This window comes from Erinaceus europaeus, chromosome 2, assembly GCF_950295315.1.
Source record: "Erinaceus europaeus chromosome 2, mEriEur2.1, whole genome shotgun sequence".
NCBI classification, from domain to species: domain Eukaryota; kingdom Metazoa; phylum Chordata; class Mammalia; order Eulipotyphla; family Erinaceidae; genus Erinaceus; species Erinaceus europaeus.
In genome coordinates, this window is record NC_080163.1 from 134,667,690 (window position 1) to 134,683,277 (window position 15,588).

General features: G+C 42.6%; 1 protein-coding gene across 8 annotated transcripts in view; it reads right to left on the reverse strand.

The window, feature by feature from the left end:
• ZNF821 (zinc finger protein 821) overlaps positions 1–14,767 on the reverse strand; it is a 34,852-nt gene extending 20,085 nt beyond the window's left edge. For 2 of the 8 annotated variants that reach the window (XM_016189813.2, XM_016189810.2), the window contains exons 1-5: positions 14,449–14,767; positions 13,709–13,771; positions 12,230–12,312; positions 11,342–11,486; positions 10,709–10,825 (exon numbers count right to left, since the gene is read on the reverse strand). In XM_016189813.2, coding sequence (XP_016045299.1) covers positions 10,709–10,748 — 40 coding nt within the window. In that variant the 5' untranslated portion in view covers positions 10,749–10,825; positions 11,342–11,486; positions 12,230–12,312; positions 13,709–13,771; positions 14,449–14,767. The remainder of the gene's footprint in view (positions 1–10,708; positions 10,826–11,341; positions 11,487–12,229; positions 12,313–13,708; positions 13,772–14,448) is intronic. The other 6 variants (XM_007526649.2, XM_007526648.2, XM_060185217.1 and 3 more) reach the window with 5 other exon arrangements.
• Between the last annotated feature and the right edge of the window lie 821 nt (positions 14,768–15,588).

Genomic DNA, 15,588 nt, shown 5'->3' on the forward strand with positions numbered 1-15,588 from the left:
CAAAAGGGGGAAAAATGGCCTCCAGGAGCGGTGGATTCATAGTGCAGGCACTGAGCCCAGCAATAACCCTGGAGGAAAAAAAAAAACAACAAGTACTCAAACCCAGATCTGTCTAAATATAATAGCCACATTTTAAATCTCTATTATAGGGGCTGGGTGGTTGTGTACCTGATTGAGTGCACATGTTATAGTGCACAAGGACCCAGGTTTGAACCTCCATTTCTCACCTTCAGGGGGAAAACTTTGTGAATGTGAAGCAGTGCTGCAGGTGTCTGTCAGTCCCTCTCCCCCCTTTCCTCTTAATTTCTGGCTGTCTTTATCCCATAAATAAATAAAGATAATTCTTAAAAGTTTTTTAAAATCTCTATTCTAGTATAGAATAAGTAGAAGATTAAGCAGTTCATCAGAATGATTTTGTTGAAAACAAAGATTTTTGTATAAAAAGGATAGCTCTGGAAGGCCAGGTGGTGATGTACCCAGTTGAATTTACATGTTACCAAACAGAAGGACCCAGGATTGAGCCCCCACTCCCCACCAGTGGGGGATGCTTCACGAATGGTGGTGAAGTAGGTCTGCAGATGTCCATCTTTCTCTCTCCCTCTCCCTCTCTTTTTTTGTTTTTGTAAATATATTGTTATTTATTTATTATTGGACAGAGACAGAGAAATTGAGAGGGGGGAGGACATAGAGAGGGAGAGAGACAGAGACACCTTCAGACCTGCTTCACCACTCATGAAGCTTTCCTCTCTGCAGGTAGGGACAAGGGGCTTGAATCTAGATCCTTCCACACTGTGATATGAGTGCTTAGCCAGGTGCACCACTGTCTGACCCCTTTTCTCTCCCTCTCTCTACCTCTCCTCAATTTTCTTCTTTCTAGATTTTATTTATTTATTAATGAGAAAGATAGGAGAAAGAATCAGACATCACTCTGGTACATGTGCTGCTGGGGATTGAACTTGGGACCTCATGCTTGAGAGTCCAATGCTTTACCTACTACTGTGCCACCCCCCTGCCTCCCAGACCACTCAATTTCTCTCTATCCTTTCATATAAAATAGAAAAAAAGGAAAAAAATGGTCACCAGGAATAACGGGTTCTTAGTGCTGGCACCAAGCCAATTAAAAAGCAGCAATTAAAAAAAAGAATGACTATGATCATAGTGTGTTACTTTTTAAAAAATTTATCTATTTTATTTATTTTTATATTTATTTCCTTTTTGTTGCCCTTGTTTGTTTTACTGTTGTTGTAGCTCTTGTTGTTGATGTCATCGTTGTTAGACAGGTCAGAGAGAAATGGAGAGGAGGAGAAGAAAGGGAGGGGGAAAGACACCTGCAGACCTGCTTTACCGCCTGTGAAGCGAATCCCCTACAGGTGGGGAGCCGGGGACTCAAACCCGGATCCTTCCGCCGGTCCTTGCGTTTTGCGCTACATGTGCTTAACCTGCTACGCTACCGCCTTTAATTTTTAATTTATTTTCCTTTTTGTTGCCCTTGGTTTTTTATTTTTGTTGTAGTTGTTATTGTCGTTGCTATTGATGTTGTCATTGTTAGGACAGAGAGAAGTGGAGAGAGGAGGGGAAGACAGAGGGGGAGAGAAAGATAGACACCTGCAGACCTGCTTCACCGCCTGTAAAGGACTCCTTTGCAGGCGGGGAGCTGGGACTTGAACCGGGATCCTTAAACTGCTCCTTGCGCTTCGCGCCATGTGTGTTTAACCCGCTGTGCTACTGCCCAACTCCCAGTGTGTTACTTTTACACCATGAAAACCTGATATATACAACTCAAATATTAAAAATAATGTTTTCTTTTAATATTTATTTATTCCCTTTTGTTGCCCTTGTTTTTTATTGTTGTTGTTATTGTTACTGATGTCGTTGTTGTTGGATAGGACAGAGAGAAATGGAGAGAGGAGGGGAATACAGACGGGGGAGAGATAGACACCTGCAGACCTGCTTCACCGCCTGTGAAGTGACTCCCCTGCAAGTGGGGCTCGAAATGGGGTCTTTAAGCCAGTCCTTGCAGCTTCGTGCCACATGGCTTAACCCGCTGTGCTACCGCCCGACTCCCTATAATGTTCTTTTTTTTTTATTTCCTTGTTTTTTTGTTAATATTTATTTCCTTTAGTTGCCCTTGTTGTTTTATTGTTGTAGTTATTAATGTTGTTGGGTAGGACAGAGAGAAATGGATAGAGGAGGGAAAGACAGAGAGGGGGAGAGAAGGATAGACACCTGCTTCACCGCTTGTGAAGCGACTCCCCTGCAGGTGGGGAGCTGGGGGCTTGAACCGAGATCCTTACTCCAGTTCTTGCGTTTTACGCCACCTGCACTTAACCAGCTGCACTACCCCTGGACTTCCTAATGTTCTTTTTTTTTTTTTCAGTGTAATTCTTTTTTTTTTTTTCTCAAGAAAATAGCTTTTTCTCTCTCTCTTTTTGCCTTCAGGATTACTGCTGGGGCTCAGTGTCAGCACTATGAATCCACTGCTCCTTGTGGCCATTTTTTTCCCCTTTTATTGGATAGAGAAATTGAGAGGGATGGGGAAGATAGAGAAAAATAGACACTTGCAGACCTGTTTCACCACTTGTGAAGTGACCTCCCCCCTGCAGGTGGGGATCTGGGGAGGGGGCTTGAACCAGGATCTTTGTGCGGGTCCTTGTACTGTGTGCGCTTAACCTGGTGTGCCACTGCTCCACCCCCTTAAAATAATGTTCTCAGGGAGTCCAGTGGTAAGCGCAGGTCAAGGACCTTCGTAATGATCACGGTTCGAGCCCCCCGCTGCCCACCTGCAGGGGAGTCACTTCACAGGCGCGAAGCAGGTCTGCAGTGTCTATCTCTCCCCCTTCCCCTCCTCTCTCTATTTCTCTCTGTCCTATCTAACAATGACAACATCAATGACAACAACAATAAAAAAGGGCAACAAAAGGGAAAATAAATATAAAAAATAATGTTCTCAGAGCCAGTATGCAACAAAAGGAACCATCATTAAAAAAAAAAAGCCTGAACTTTCTTTTTAAAAATAATTCATTAAAAAAGTTCATGTATTTATTTTGAATAGAAACACAGAGAGATTGAGAGGAGGAGATAGAGTGACACCTGCAGCACCACTTCACAATTCACGAAGCTCCCCCACTTCAAGTTGGGACTGAGGGCTTGAAAGCAAATCCTTGTGCATTGTAATGTGTGTACTTATCCAGGTATGTCACCAGCCAGCCCTTGGAACTATTCTTTTTTTTTTTTTTGGCAGGGGAGAGGAGTTATGTTTACAGTGCAGTCATTGACATATAAGCATAATTTCATTATACATCCAGACCCCTCTCCCTCTCCTTCCTCACCGTCCTTTGCTTTGATGCAATATATCATGTCTAGTCTACATTTCACTTTGTTGGAACCATCATTTTTAAGCTTCTGATGCCATGTGCTAAGTTACCTTGCCTGGGTTAGAGTAACTAATATTCAGCCTACTCTGACTGGTGGGAGGAGTGGCAGCAGAGGTAGTCAAATTCAAGATTTCATGATACAGTCCAGCACTTTATCCACTGTGCCACTTCTGAGATCACTATCTGTGCTATTTTAAACATCAAAACAAAAAATTTAAAACAAAAAATATTAAGGGAGTCGGGCTGTAGCGCAGTGGGTTAAGCGCAGGTGGCGCAAAGCACAAGGACCAGCGTAAGGATCCCGGTTCAAGCCCCAGCTCCCCACCTGCAGGAGAGTTGCTTCACAAGCGGTGAAGCAGGTCTGCAGGTGTCTATCTTTCTCTCCCTCTCTCTGTCTTCCCCCTCCTCTCTCCATTTCTCTCTGTCCTATCCAATAACAACTACAACAATAAAAAAATATATATTAAAACCGTTAAAAAGAAGTGATTTTGGAAGATTGCATATAGAAAGATATGTGAATGATCTCCTAGTAATCGATATTTACCAAGGCCCTAAATCCACCCATCCAGAATTATCCTTTCACAAAAAGGTAGTGAGACTTGCTAAAAGTATGTTATATTAACTTAAGTACAATGTGATCTATAGATATAAGTGATTAAGAAGTGTTGCACAATTCTTCCACAACATCCTGCTTTTTAAAAGTTTAATTTTTTTAAGTTTATTTCCTTCACTTACTTATATATTGCCTGCTTTTTATAATGAGAAATTTGTTATTTCTTCCTAGTTGACACTGTTATAGAGGTTAAAAAAAAATTCTGTGGTCTCCATATATTAATTTAGGACAGCCATTTTACTTGACATCAGTATTTATCTATTAATAGTTGAAAAATAGTCTTCTAGGATCTACAGAAAAAAAGCAAGATGAGGAGCCAAGTGGTGGCAAACTGATTGTGTACACTCTGCATTCACTCCCCAGGTCCCTGCCTGTAGGGGGGAAGCTTCACAAGTGGTGAAGCAGTGTTGCAAGTATCCTCTCCCTTTCTAGCTCCACCTTCATTCTCAATTTCTCTCTGTCTCTATCCAAAATAAATAAATATTCTTTAAAAGAAGGAGTGCAGGCAGTGGCACACCCAGTTAAGGGCAGATAGTATGAAGCACAAGGACTGGGTTCAAGGTCCTGCTCCCCATCTGTAGCAGGGAGGCTTCACAAGTGGTGAAGCAATTCTGTCAGGTGTCTATCTTTCTCTTTACCTCTCTTATCCCCCTGCCTTCTCAATTTCTCTGTCTTATCCAGTTTAAAAAAAAAAAAAAAAAGTCTACCAGGAGCAGTGGATTTATAGTGCCTGCACAGAACCCCAGTGACAACCCTGAAGACAAAAAAAAAAAAAAAAGGGAGTCAGGCGGTAGTGCAGCGGGTTAAGTGCACGTGGTGCAAAGCGCAAGGACCAGCATAAGGATCCAGGTTGTCCCTAGTTCTCCACCTGCAGGCGAGTCGCTTCACAGGTGGTGAAGCAGGTCTGCAGGTGTCTGTCTTTCTCTCCCCCTCTGTCTTCCCCTCCTCTCTCCATTTCTCTGTCCTATCCAATAACGACATCAATTCCAGCAACAATAATAACTACAACAATGAAACAGTAAGGGCAACAAAAGGGAGTAAGTAAAAAATAAATAAATTTTTTAAAGAAGGCCTCTTCTAAATTTGATATGAAATCAAACTACTAGATAGGGAGATAAAATAATGGCTATGCAAAGACTTTCATGCCTGAGGCTCTGAAGTCCCAAATTCAATCCTCTGCACCACCAAAAGCCAGATCTGAGCAGTGTTCTGGTGAAAAAGAAAAAAAAGAAAAAAATTTTAAATGTTGTTTGATTATCTGAAATTTAATTATCTAAGTTTGTAGAACAAACTATAAACATGAGATAAATGACAAACAACTTACAGTTTCTTGAGATCTGGATGATATCAAATAAATGCAATTCCTGGCTGGCTAAAATTAACAGATTATGAAGTATTGTAAAGAAAAAATATTTGGAGTGAAGGCAGATAGCATAATGGTTATGCAAAGAGATTCTCATGCCTGAGGCTCTAAGTCACAGGTTCAATGTCCTGCATCACCATAAGCCAGAGCTGAGCAATGCTTTGGTTGAAAAAAAGGAGAAAAAAAAAGAAAGAATATCTGAAGAATATTATGAGATAGCAAATGTAAAATTCAGAAAAAAATTACATAGTATTAGGATAAGGAACTTAGAATTCCATTTCTAGCTAACAGTCTCTAACCAAAGTTACTATCACAATTTGGGAATGTAACCATTTTCTCACAAAGATGCTAACAGACAAAACAATTTGTGCTTCTTAGAAGAGAGGAAATTTTTTTTTTTAATATTTATTTTCACTTTTGTTGCCCTTGTGGTTTTTTATTGTTGTAGTTATTATTGTTGTTATTGATGTCATCCTTGTTAGAAAGGATAGAGAAAAATGGAGAGGAGGGGAAGACAGAGAGGGGGAGAGAAAGATAGGCACCTGCAGACCTGCTTCACCACCTGTGAAGCAACTCCCCTGCAGGTGGGGAGCTGGGGGCTCAAACCAGTATCCTTACACCTGTCCTTGCGCTTCGTGCCACATGCACTTAACCCACTGCGCTACCGCCCGACTCCCAGAAGAAAGGAAATTTTAAAGACTGTTCTTTGCCCTATTTCTCTATGAAGACTGAAAATCTTGGGGGCTGGGCTCTCTTCATCTCTATCTTCCCCTTTACCCTTGATTTCTGACTGTCTCTATTCTAAAAATAAATAAAGATAATAATTTTTTTTTTTAATACAGAGGCAGAAAGGCAGAAAGAGAGATTTTCAGACCATAACACCAAAGCTTCCTTTGGTGTGTGTGTGTGTGGGGGGGGGGTGGCAGAGAAGTCAAATGAAGTCAAATGAGTTATGCACATGACAAAGCAACACACTATCCGAGTGAGCTATTTCACCAGGCCAGTTGCAGGTTTTTAAGCTCGTGTATTTTTCAAAAACAAAGACAGCTAAGTCCATCAGCAGTTTCTGTATGACTAGCAACAATTCTGGGATTTTTATTTCAAAAGCTTTGCATCAAGTCTATTTATGAAATGAGCAAAATATAAGAGTATCTGGATGTTTCTAGGGAAAAGAGAGATCATGATGGTATATTACATACAGAAGCAGTTCTAAGAAAAGCCAAGTTAATGCCAAAGCAGCCTTCCCATCGGCTTCTACAGTGGATCCAACAAATGTTGCTGAGCCACAGCAGTGGAGCTCTTAATATATTCAGATAGGCAGGCTTTAAGTTTCCTGCCACATAGTCTTCCCAGAAGGCAGATCTAATGAAGGTCAGTCATTATTATGTTCAAGTGCTGATTGACATTTGCACAACATTTCTACAGACTTTGAGTCTGTTCCATTTTCTTGAAATAGATTAGCAATTTTCAATCTAACACATTTGATTGTTTTTATATTCAAGTGATCAGGAAAATGAAGTTACCTATATTTACTTGCCATTAGGTCAATGGCAGTGAAAAGATGAGTTCAAAAAAAGGTGAGTTTCAGTCCCCAAAGAGTAAATAAACAAAAGGTCCTCAGAGATCAGCACATCTCAGTGTCTTTTCTCTTCTGGTCAAGCTTAGTTTGTCACTTGAGAAGTCTTCATGGTTCCCTACTCAAAGCATCACTGAAAATAGCCTCTCCCTAGGGGCCTGTTTTTAGCTAAAGGTTTCTGTTCCCAGCTGTCTTAATGGTCACCACTACAGAGCCTGTGGAGTCCCATTCATTCCACCATATTACAAAGCTCACTAGTTGCTTCTGGAACCCACATTTCTGTAGCTGTGAATGTGTGATGGTCTCTCCTCCATATATGTCCATCTGTTCCCCAACTCTAATACCATCAGGCCGGGTTTGACTGATGGAAAAAGATACAGCTGATGGAGATAGGCTACGGAAGTTAAGTATAGATCACACAAGCTTTTATTATTTCTCTAGTTTTAGCACAATCATACTATCACCCCTTCCAACTAATGTCTCCAGATCAAGTCTCTTTGGACAGGAGGTTTTTATAGGTGCACCTCCAACACCTATGATTGCCTAATGTGTGGATTTATCATCTCTGTGAAGAGTATTTTTCTTGCCCTGCTATTTTGGGGTTACAACTATGTTTTTTATCAGGTCTTAACTTCAAGCAAGAGGAGGAGACAATCTTTCTAAACTTCTGTGTTGGGATTACCTATGCTAGAGAAGCTTTTTCTCTTGACAATTCTTACATTTAGGCCTATTAAGATATTTTGGGGGCCTAGGTGGTGGCACACCTGGTTGAGCAGACATGCTTGAATATGCAAGGACCCTGGTTTGAGCCTCCAGTCTCCACCCAAAGGGGGAAGGAAAGCTTTGCAAGTGGTGAAGCAGTGTTGCATGTGTCTGTCTCTCTCCCTCTCTATAAAACCCTTGCCTCTCAATTTCTGGCTGTCTCTATCCAGTACATAAGATAATAAAAAATAATTTTTTAGATACTTAAATTACTCAGTAATTTCTAAATCCTTCCAAACCACTTACCTTTATATTAATCAGCCTTCCAAATCCACCTGTTCCAGAGTACACTGTTAGAAGTTCTCACCTTGTTCTAACTTATAAAACCTTCCCATAACTTGTTAAAGATTTCATTGTATATGGAGGTTTGTTTACTACCCTACTGCCAAGTATGTATGATGCTGAAGTCCTCTTTTAGTTCCTCAGTCCCCAATGTTTTCTCTCCAACTCTTGACATCACTCAATAAAGTATATAGTGGATGGTATATGGCATGTTTTTAATCTACTTAAATTAACTCCTTGATTAATAAATTCTCTCACAGCCTCGGAGGTAACATAGTGAATAAAGTATTAGATTCACAAGCATGTCATAAGTTTGATCCCAGGTATGTGCCAAGAGTGATGATCTAGTTCTTTCTATACCCACCCTCCTATTTCATTGTAAATGGATAAATATTTTTCCCCCTCAATCTGGCAAAATAGCTTACTTGGATAGTGTAGTACCATGTGTACAGCCCAGGTTTGAGCTTAGCCCCTACCACATTGAAGGCAGCTTTGGTGCTGTGGTCTCTTTTACTCTTACTCTGCCTTCTCTTCTTCTCTGTCTCATATCTTAAAAAGATACATGTTATTTTTTTTCTTTAAAAAATCTTACATATTTCTATGAATGAATTCTCAAATGTTACTTTACACTTTATTCAGTTGGTCCTACACAACAATAGAAAGCCTTTTGTCTCTTTTATGAGCATTTGGGTGAGAATGTTTACCTCCTAAGATCATAAATTATTTTGTGGGTTATATTAAGTATACACAGATATATTGTTAATTTAGTAAGACTTTTCTTTTAATTTTTTTTATTATCTTTATTTATTGAATAGAGACAGCCAGAAATCAAGAAGCGGGGGGGGGGGGGGGAGGGGGGGACAGAGGGAGAGAGACAGGGACACATCTGCAGCCCTGCTTCAATACTCGCAAAGCTTTCCCCCTGCAGGTGGGTACCAGGGGCTTGAACCAAGGTCCTTGTACATTGTAACATGTGTGCTCAACCAGGTTCCACCCACCCCTTAGTAAGACTTTTAAATACCATTTATGAGCAGGACCAAAAGTAGAAAGGGTCAGACAGGAAATATATAACATAATCTGACATCTAAAAGGCAGTAATAATCTAATTACCGAGACAAAATATACATGTGAAACTGCTGAGAAACAAGACAACATCACATACTTGGCTTTTCTGTTTCCAGCCTCTCTCATGTGGTCCATCCCACACAATCCTGTATTTATTTATTTTAAGATGTATCTATTTACTGAGAGGGAGAGACGGAGGGAGACAGAACCAGAGTATCCTTCTGACACATATAATACTGGAGATCAAACTCAGGACCTCATGGTTGAGAGTTCAACACTTTATCAACTATAGCACCTCCTGGGCTGCTCACAGGCTACTTTATTGTTCCAAAACACTGTAGTCTAAATGTCCCTTCACTCTCCCTGCTTAAAAACCTCCAGGAGCTCCTGATGGTTAGAAAGAAGTTTGAACTCAACTTGTCAGTCAGGCCTCTACAATGTAGAGTTGAATATCTCAACCTTATGTCCTATAGGACTTTAAGACAAATGAAACTTCCGCCTCAAAAGTTCTCTGTGAAAAAAAAATTCTCTGTGCCCCATAAACATATCATGTATGGGCTGGTGAATAGCTCACTTGATAGTACACTGCTTTGCTCTGTGTATGAGCCAAGGTATAAGCTTTGAACCCAACCCCCCACCTCCAGCATTGAACGAAGTTTTGGTGCTGTGGTCTCTCTCTCTCTCTCTGTATCTCTAAAGAAAAAAAAATGCCATGTATATTCTGGTTTGAAAATAATTTTCCCTGATTTTTTTTTTTTTTATTGCCACCAGGGTTAGCTAGGGCTCTGTGCCAGCACACGAATCCACTGTTCCCAGCAGCCATCCCCCCCCTTATTTTTTTTCCTTCTATTTTGTCTGATAGGATAGAAAGAAAATGAAAGGGGTGGGGACAGATACAGAGGGAGAGAGACAGAGAGACACTTGCAGGCCAGCTTCACCACCCATAAAGTGTGCTCCCTGCAGGTGGTGAATGAGGGCTTGAACCTGGGTCCTTGTGCATGGTAATGTTTGCTTAACCAGGTACACCACCACCCAGCCCCATCTCTCCCTGATTTTATCTTTCTTCCTCCGTCCTCTTCTTCTCCTCCTCCTCCACCTCCTTCTGTTGTTGCTGATATTATTGTTTTTATTGAGAATCCACTTCCTATCTTCTAAGACCCAGTTCAAGTTCTTGCCCTAAGACATAATCCACAATGTAATCCCTTGCTACCTCAGTTCATGCAGCTTTTATTCTCTAATTTCATAGTACACAAAATCTGTAGCATCTCTATCTCTATGGCACTCAGCACTATCATGCATTTTTATGGATTGTAACACACACCCACAGAAACACATATATAATCACATGAAGTTTTAGTTACACAAGTATATTTATATACCCTTACACTGCTTTATAGTACTGGTCTCAAGCACAATAATCTGTCTTACACAGAGTAGGTATCCTATAAATATTTGTTAAATTGGATACTAAGGCGAAATCAAGTGCACCTAATCCTAAAACAAGTTTCTATCACCTTCAACAGCCAGACACACTATAAATCTATTGTGTTCAATATCTTTGATCCTTGTTTTCCTTCCCACAAATTAGTGTGGATCTCTCACCTAAATTCAGATTATTCTTTCATTCCAACCTTTAGTGCCCCCAAATGCCAGAGATAAAACCCAGTACTCACAGTGAACTTTATTTGGATTTGTCTGTTTCCGACGGGACATGTTTCCCTGATTCAAGAGCTCTGGCCTTTCCCAGTTTCACGACTGGATATATTACTACTTCCCTGCAAGGTGCTGACCTACCAAAAAAAAAAAAAAAAGAAAGATATATATATATATATATATATATATATATATATATATATATATAGTTAGTGCATGTAATTTTTCCCAAGAAATTACATAAAATTAGGAGTAAAAGACTTTAAAAATAGTTCTTGAGCATATAAAACTCAGAGAGGGAGAAAGAAAAAGAGGAAGATAGGAGGCCCAGAAAGTAGTACATTGAATAGTGTTGGACTCTCAAGTATGAGGTCTCAAGTTTGTTCCCCAGCACCCCTCTATCTCCGTCATTAATAATTTTTTTTTTTCAAAAGAAAGGATCTCTACCACATCAAGAAGTTGAAGAGGAAAACTCCTTCAGAAGATTTAGAGAATTCTACTCTAAATCCATCTGTGGAATGCAGAATACTGTTAAGCAAACATGACTAAGGTCACAGGATAGAAAAGGAAGCAGAAAACCCAATCAACCAGCATTAGAAGCGCTACAGGGTCAAATGAATTGTAAAAGGATGTTAAAGAGGGTGGCAGCTCACATGTCACAATCCCACTGGTAGTCAGGGCTTGCAATCTGCATCAATGGGAGCCTCCAGACATTTTTTTCAAGAAGTTATCTTGCCTGGAGAGGGCAAAGGCATCATATCCCTGTGAGACAGGAAACGTCTCAAAACTCTGAGGCATCTGTAAATGAAAATAACATGGGAAATAGAGCCTCCGTCTAGTGATGCAGACAGTGCTGAGTGCTATGGCTAACAGGGCACTAGAGCAAATCAGACTTCCACTGTTGAAGATAGACTTCATCAAAAAAGCCAGATCCTACCCAGATCATTGAGTACTAACTCAATACCACAATGTGAATCATCAAACCGGATGCACAAACATGCTCTGAAGCAACAAAGTGAATAACTTAGGCCTCTTCACAACCCATCCACTATACAGCAGAGAGATCAGTGGGAGGAGCAAATAGAAAAGCTTCCCCAGTGAGAAATGTCCTAGAGACATGCACCTGCTTCCATAAGGTAGAAAGGAAAAGATACGAAGTCAGGAGGTTTCTGGTTAGTTCTAAGAATTTCCTAGTTTTAAGTGTTGTTAGAGAGTCTGAAATGGATTAGTAGCACAAGTTGCAAAATTTTCTTTGAAAGAGAGGAAGTTTACATAGACTAAAACAAGATAGATTCTCTCTACCAAAGACAAGAATGATAGAGGACTGAAGGTAACCCTCTAAATTTTCTTTTAGTTCCTGCTTTCTCAAATTGTACTCATACTGAATAAGCAAATTTAAAATGTTAGTTTACTGCTTTAACAGGCCTCATCACAAGCTAGGTATACTTTGCACTCCAGTTCGTAAGATTCACCTACTGTTATGACAACCTCTGTGTACTAGAAATATCCTCAGACCTGTAATCAGACCTGCCTCCCCTTACCAAAAGAAAGAAACCGCAATGGCAAAGACAGGCCTCCACAGGAAGTGGCAAAGGAAGCAGCTTTCAGGCAGTCTTCTATCAATCTGCATATCAAAGACAGTTCTTTTTCAGACTTTTAATTGAAACATAAAATCTCCAGTGTATACAGTAAAAAAAAAAAAAAAAGTTTTAACTATTTAGAGGGTAGTGGGCTGATGATTAAAGCTTTTGTCCTAAATTTTTTTTGTACAGATTATCCATTTCTAACCAAGTAGTTATTTTACAAGTGGAAGTTATGAATGAATTTTACTTTTTTGATATCTTTTTTAAGATACTCCCCATTTTTTATATCTTTTCCTCTGATTCTGTAGAATCACAGAGTGTAAAACTGAGTGAAGTCTAGGCTGTTTATCATTCTTTCTAAAATGTGCAGACCTAAAAGTGGAGAGGTAGCACAATGATTATGCAAAAGACTTTCATGCCTGAGGCTCCATAGCCCCAGGTTATGTCCCCAGCAATATTACAAACTAGAGCTGAGCAGGGCTCTAGTAAAATAGTAATAATAATAACAATAAGTGTACAGACCTATACTTCTTTATACAAGAAAGTGAAATCTTAACTAATCTTTAAATCTTCTCCCCATCAAGATCAGAAATTGAAACTCTGAGATAAAGACAATAAAGCTCATTTTGAAGGAGGAACTGAGACAGGTCCTATTCAGATAATCTGAGAGACAAAGTAGTTCAATATGAAAGCTACATAGTGGGAAGCTACAGTCAGAAGACAGAGATGTCCACCTGAGTAATTACATCAGTCCACGCATCTCACAAGCCTCCTAGTGGCCAGATATGGAACTGACCAGATGGTACCCAAAAACACTCAACGTTTTGGGGATAGACAGAAAATTAAGCAAATACTCTCCTCTACTTCAAAAATAAAATAAAAAATAAAAGCCTGTGAAGCCATAGGGCCTTGAAATAAGTAAGATGAATAAATAAAAATAAATAGTACTGAAAGGATACTCAACCGCACAGTAACAGCTCAGCTTGTCTAACCAAGATCTCAGATTAGACAACCGTTTCACAGCTAATAAAACCCACATATGTGTTGCCCTAAAGATCACCCAGTTTCATTTTTTAACATGGCCTCAGTTCGCAAGCCCTAATGAGGAACGAACACGAAAGTGTAAACGATGGCTGACAGAATATCACCATCTGGAAGTAAAACAGATGGGGAAAAAAGGTAAAGACGGCATTCAGTTGTACTCAGGTTCTATTTTAAAAAGGGAAGGCAGCTCTGCAGTGTTTAGAGCGAGGTTCCGAATCCCTGGGGTGGGGGTGGGGGTGGGGGTGGGGGTGGGGGCGGGGGCAGGGGTCCGGGCACATTATCCCGGCTCTCCCACAGGTGTTAGGTTGCAGCTTCCTGGGCACACCAGCCGACTTCAACAATAAAGAGAACAGGTGAAATCCAAGCTCTAAGAAATGAGAGTGCAAATCCCACCTCCTGCTCTGGTGCAGTTCCCACGGAGCAAAGAAAACTCGCTTTGATCCCAGAGATGTGTATCTGCAAAAAAAAAAAAAAAGAAAAGAAAAGAAAGGAAGAAAGAAAGAGAAAAGAAAAAAAAAGAGGAAAAGAAAGCCGGTCAACCGAGCTACTACTTCCAGGTCTCGCCCTGCTCCCACTTGGTGCTGGGTCTGGAGCGTGAGTTCAATCCGCCCAGATGGTCCGTCCCTGTAGCTCCTACAGCGGGAGCTCAGACAGGTAGAGATTCCCAGGAAGGATGAGACATGAATCAGAGGTCTTCAGAGGCGGCTCAGACAAACCCCCAGACAACACAGTCTTCTCAGAAATCTAAATTTAGCAGCTGTTCTGAGAGACCGCGGCCGGCGCGGGCCGAGCCCCGGGTCTGCACTCCCACGCCCATCCCCCTTCCCCCGGCCTGTCAGACGCCGCGTCCCGGCCCGCGCCGGAGCCCAGGCCCACGCGAGCTTGGCAGGAGCGGCCGCCCGGGGTGTTGGGCCAGCCGGCTCCGGCCTCGCCCTGGGGGCCCTGGGTGGGGGCTGAGGGGGAAGAGCCTGGGCGACACCCCCAACTCCCCCCCCCCCCCGGGGGCCAAAGCCAGCCCGCAGCCCCCTCCCCACAGACAGACAAAAGGACAACACCCGGAGATCACAAGCGGGAGGAGAGGCCGCTGCATCCTCGGCTGGACCCCGGGGAGAGAAGTCGGGGTCCATTTTTACCCGGCGCCTCGGCGTTCGGCGGCGCTCCGGGTCCCCTGGGCCCCGCCTCCAGACAGACAGACCGCAGGACAATGGGCCCTAGGCCCGTGGCTCAGGCCAACCAGGCCGGGGCTCTCCGGGACTGGGCCCTGGCGGTCGGAGGGCGGCTCCGGGCCTAACCCGCGGCCGGGAGTCGATGGGTGGCACTGCAGACAGACAAAGCCAACGGCAGACAGACAGACGGAGGGGGGAAAGATGGCGACGCTGGCTGCGGGAGCGCGCGGTTCGCGCACCCGCAGCGAGTGGAGCGCGTGCACGAGCCTCCTCTCCCTCCCCCTGAGCAGCCTGGTCCTCCTCCCTGCTCCTCAGGAGCGCGCCTGGCGGCGTGGGCGGGGCTTGAGGGGCGAGGGGCTCCCAGGGGGTGGGACTTGAGGGAAAATCCAATCACAGGCATTTGAGAGGGCCTTCGCTGCTGACCTCGAGCCCTGGCGACCACCCACAGCCCATCCTCATCGGATTTCCTCGGGGGCTGTCATTCCCTCAGCTCCCCCAGCTAACCTCTGGACCTGTAAACTCCACCTAGATTGCTCTGATCCTGGTTTCCTACCCCACCTTCCAGTCTAGCCACAAAACCCACATCCCCCAACCACAATCCCACCGCAGGTTCCCCTCTCCTCAGCCGAATCTTAAAGTCTCCCCAGCCTCCACCGAAACCTCCTTCCCTTCATTCCGCCACATTCCACCTCACAGCTTCTTCTCGCCTGCCCTCCACTCCTCCTAGCCCCCTGGCATGATTATGACTGAGAACAGGGGACTGCTGACCCTTGTGGGAGGGGCTAAATTCAGCTGTCAGGATCTTGAAGAAAAATCGTAGGCTTTCTTTCAGGCACTTAAATCTCCCAACACGAATCTCAAGTAATAAAATAACTGTAGCGATAGACTTAGGGACAAAGGATTAATTTAGAGTGGGGTAACTTGTAGCTCTGTTACTTAAGGAACATTGGGACAATTTGAAGTAGTCTTACGTGGTACAGTGGATAAAGCACTGGATTCTCAACCATGAGGTTCTGAGTTCAATCCCCGGCAGCACATGTGCCAGAGTGGTATCTGGTTCTTTCTCTGCCCATCCTTCTCATGAATAAATTTTAAAAAGGGGGGGAG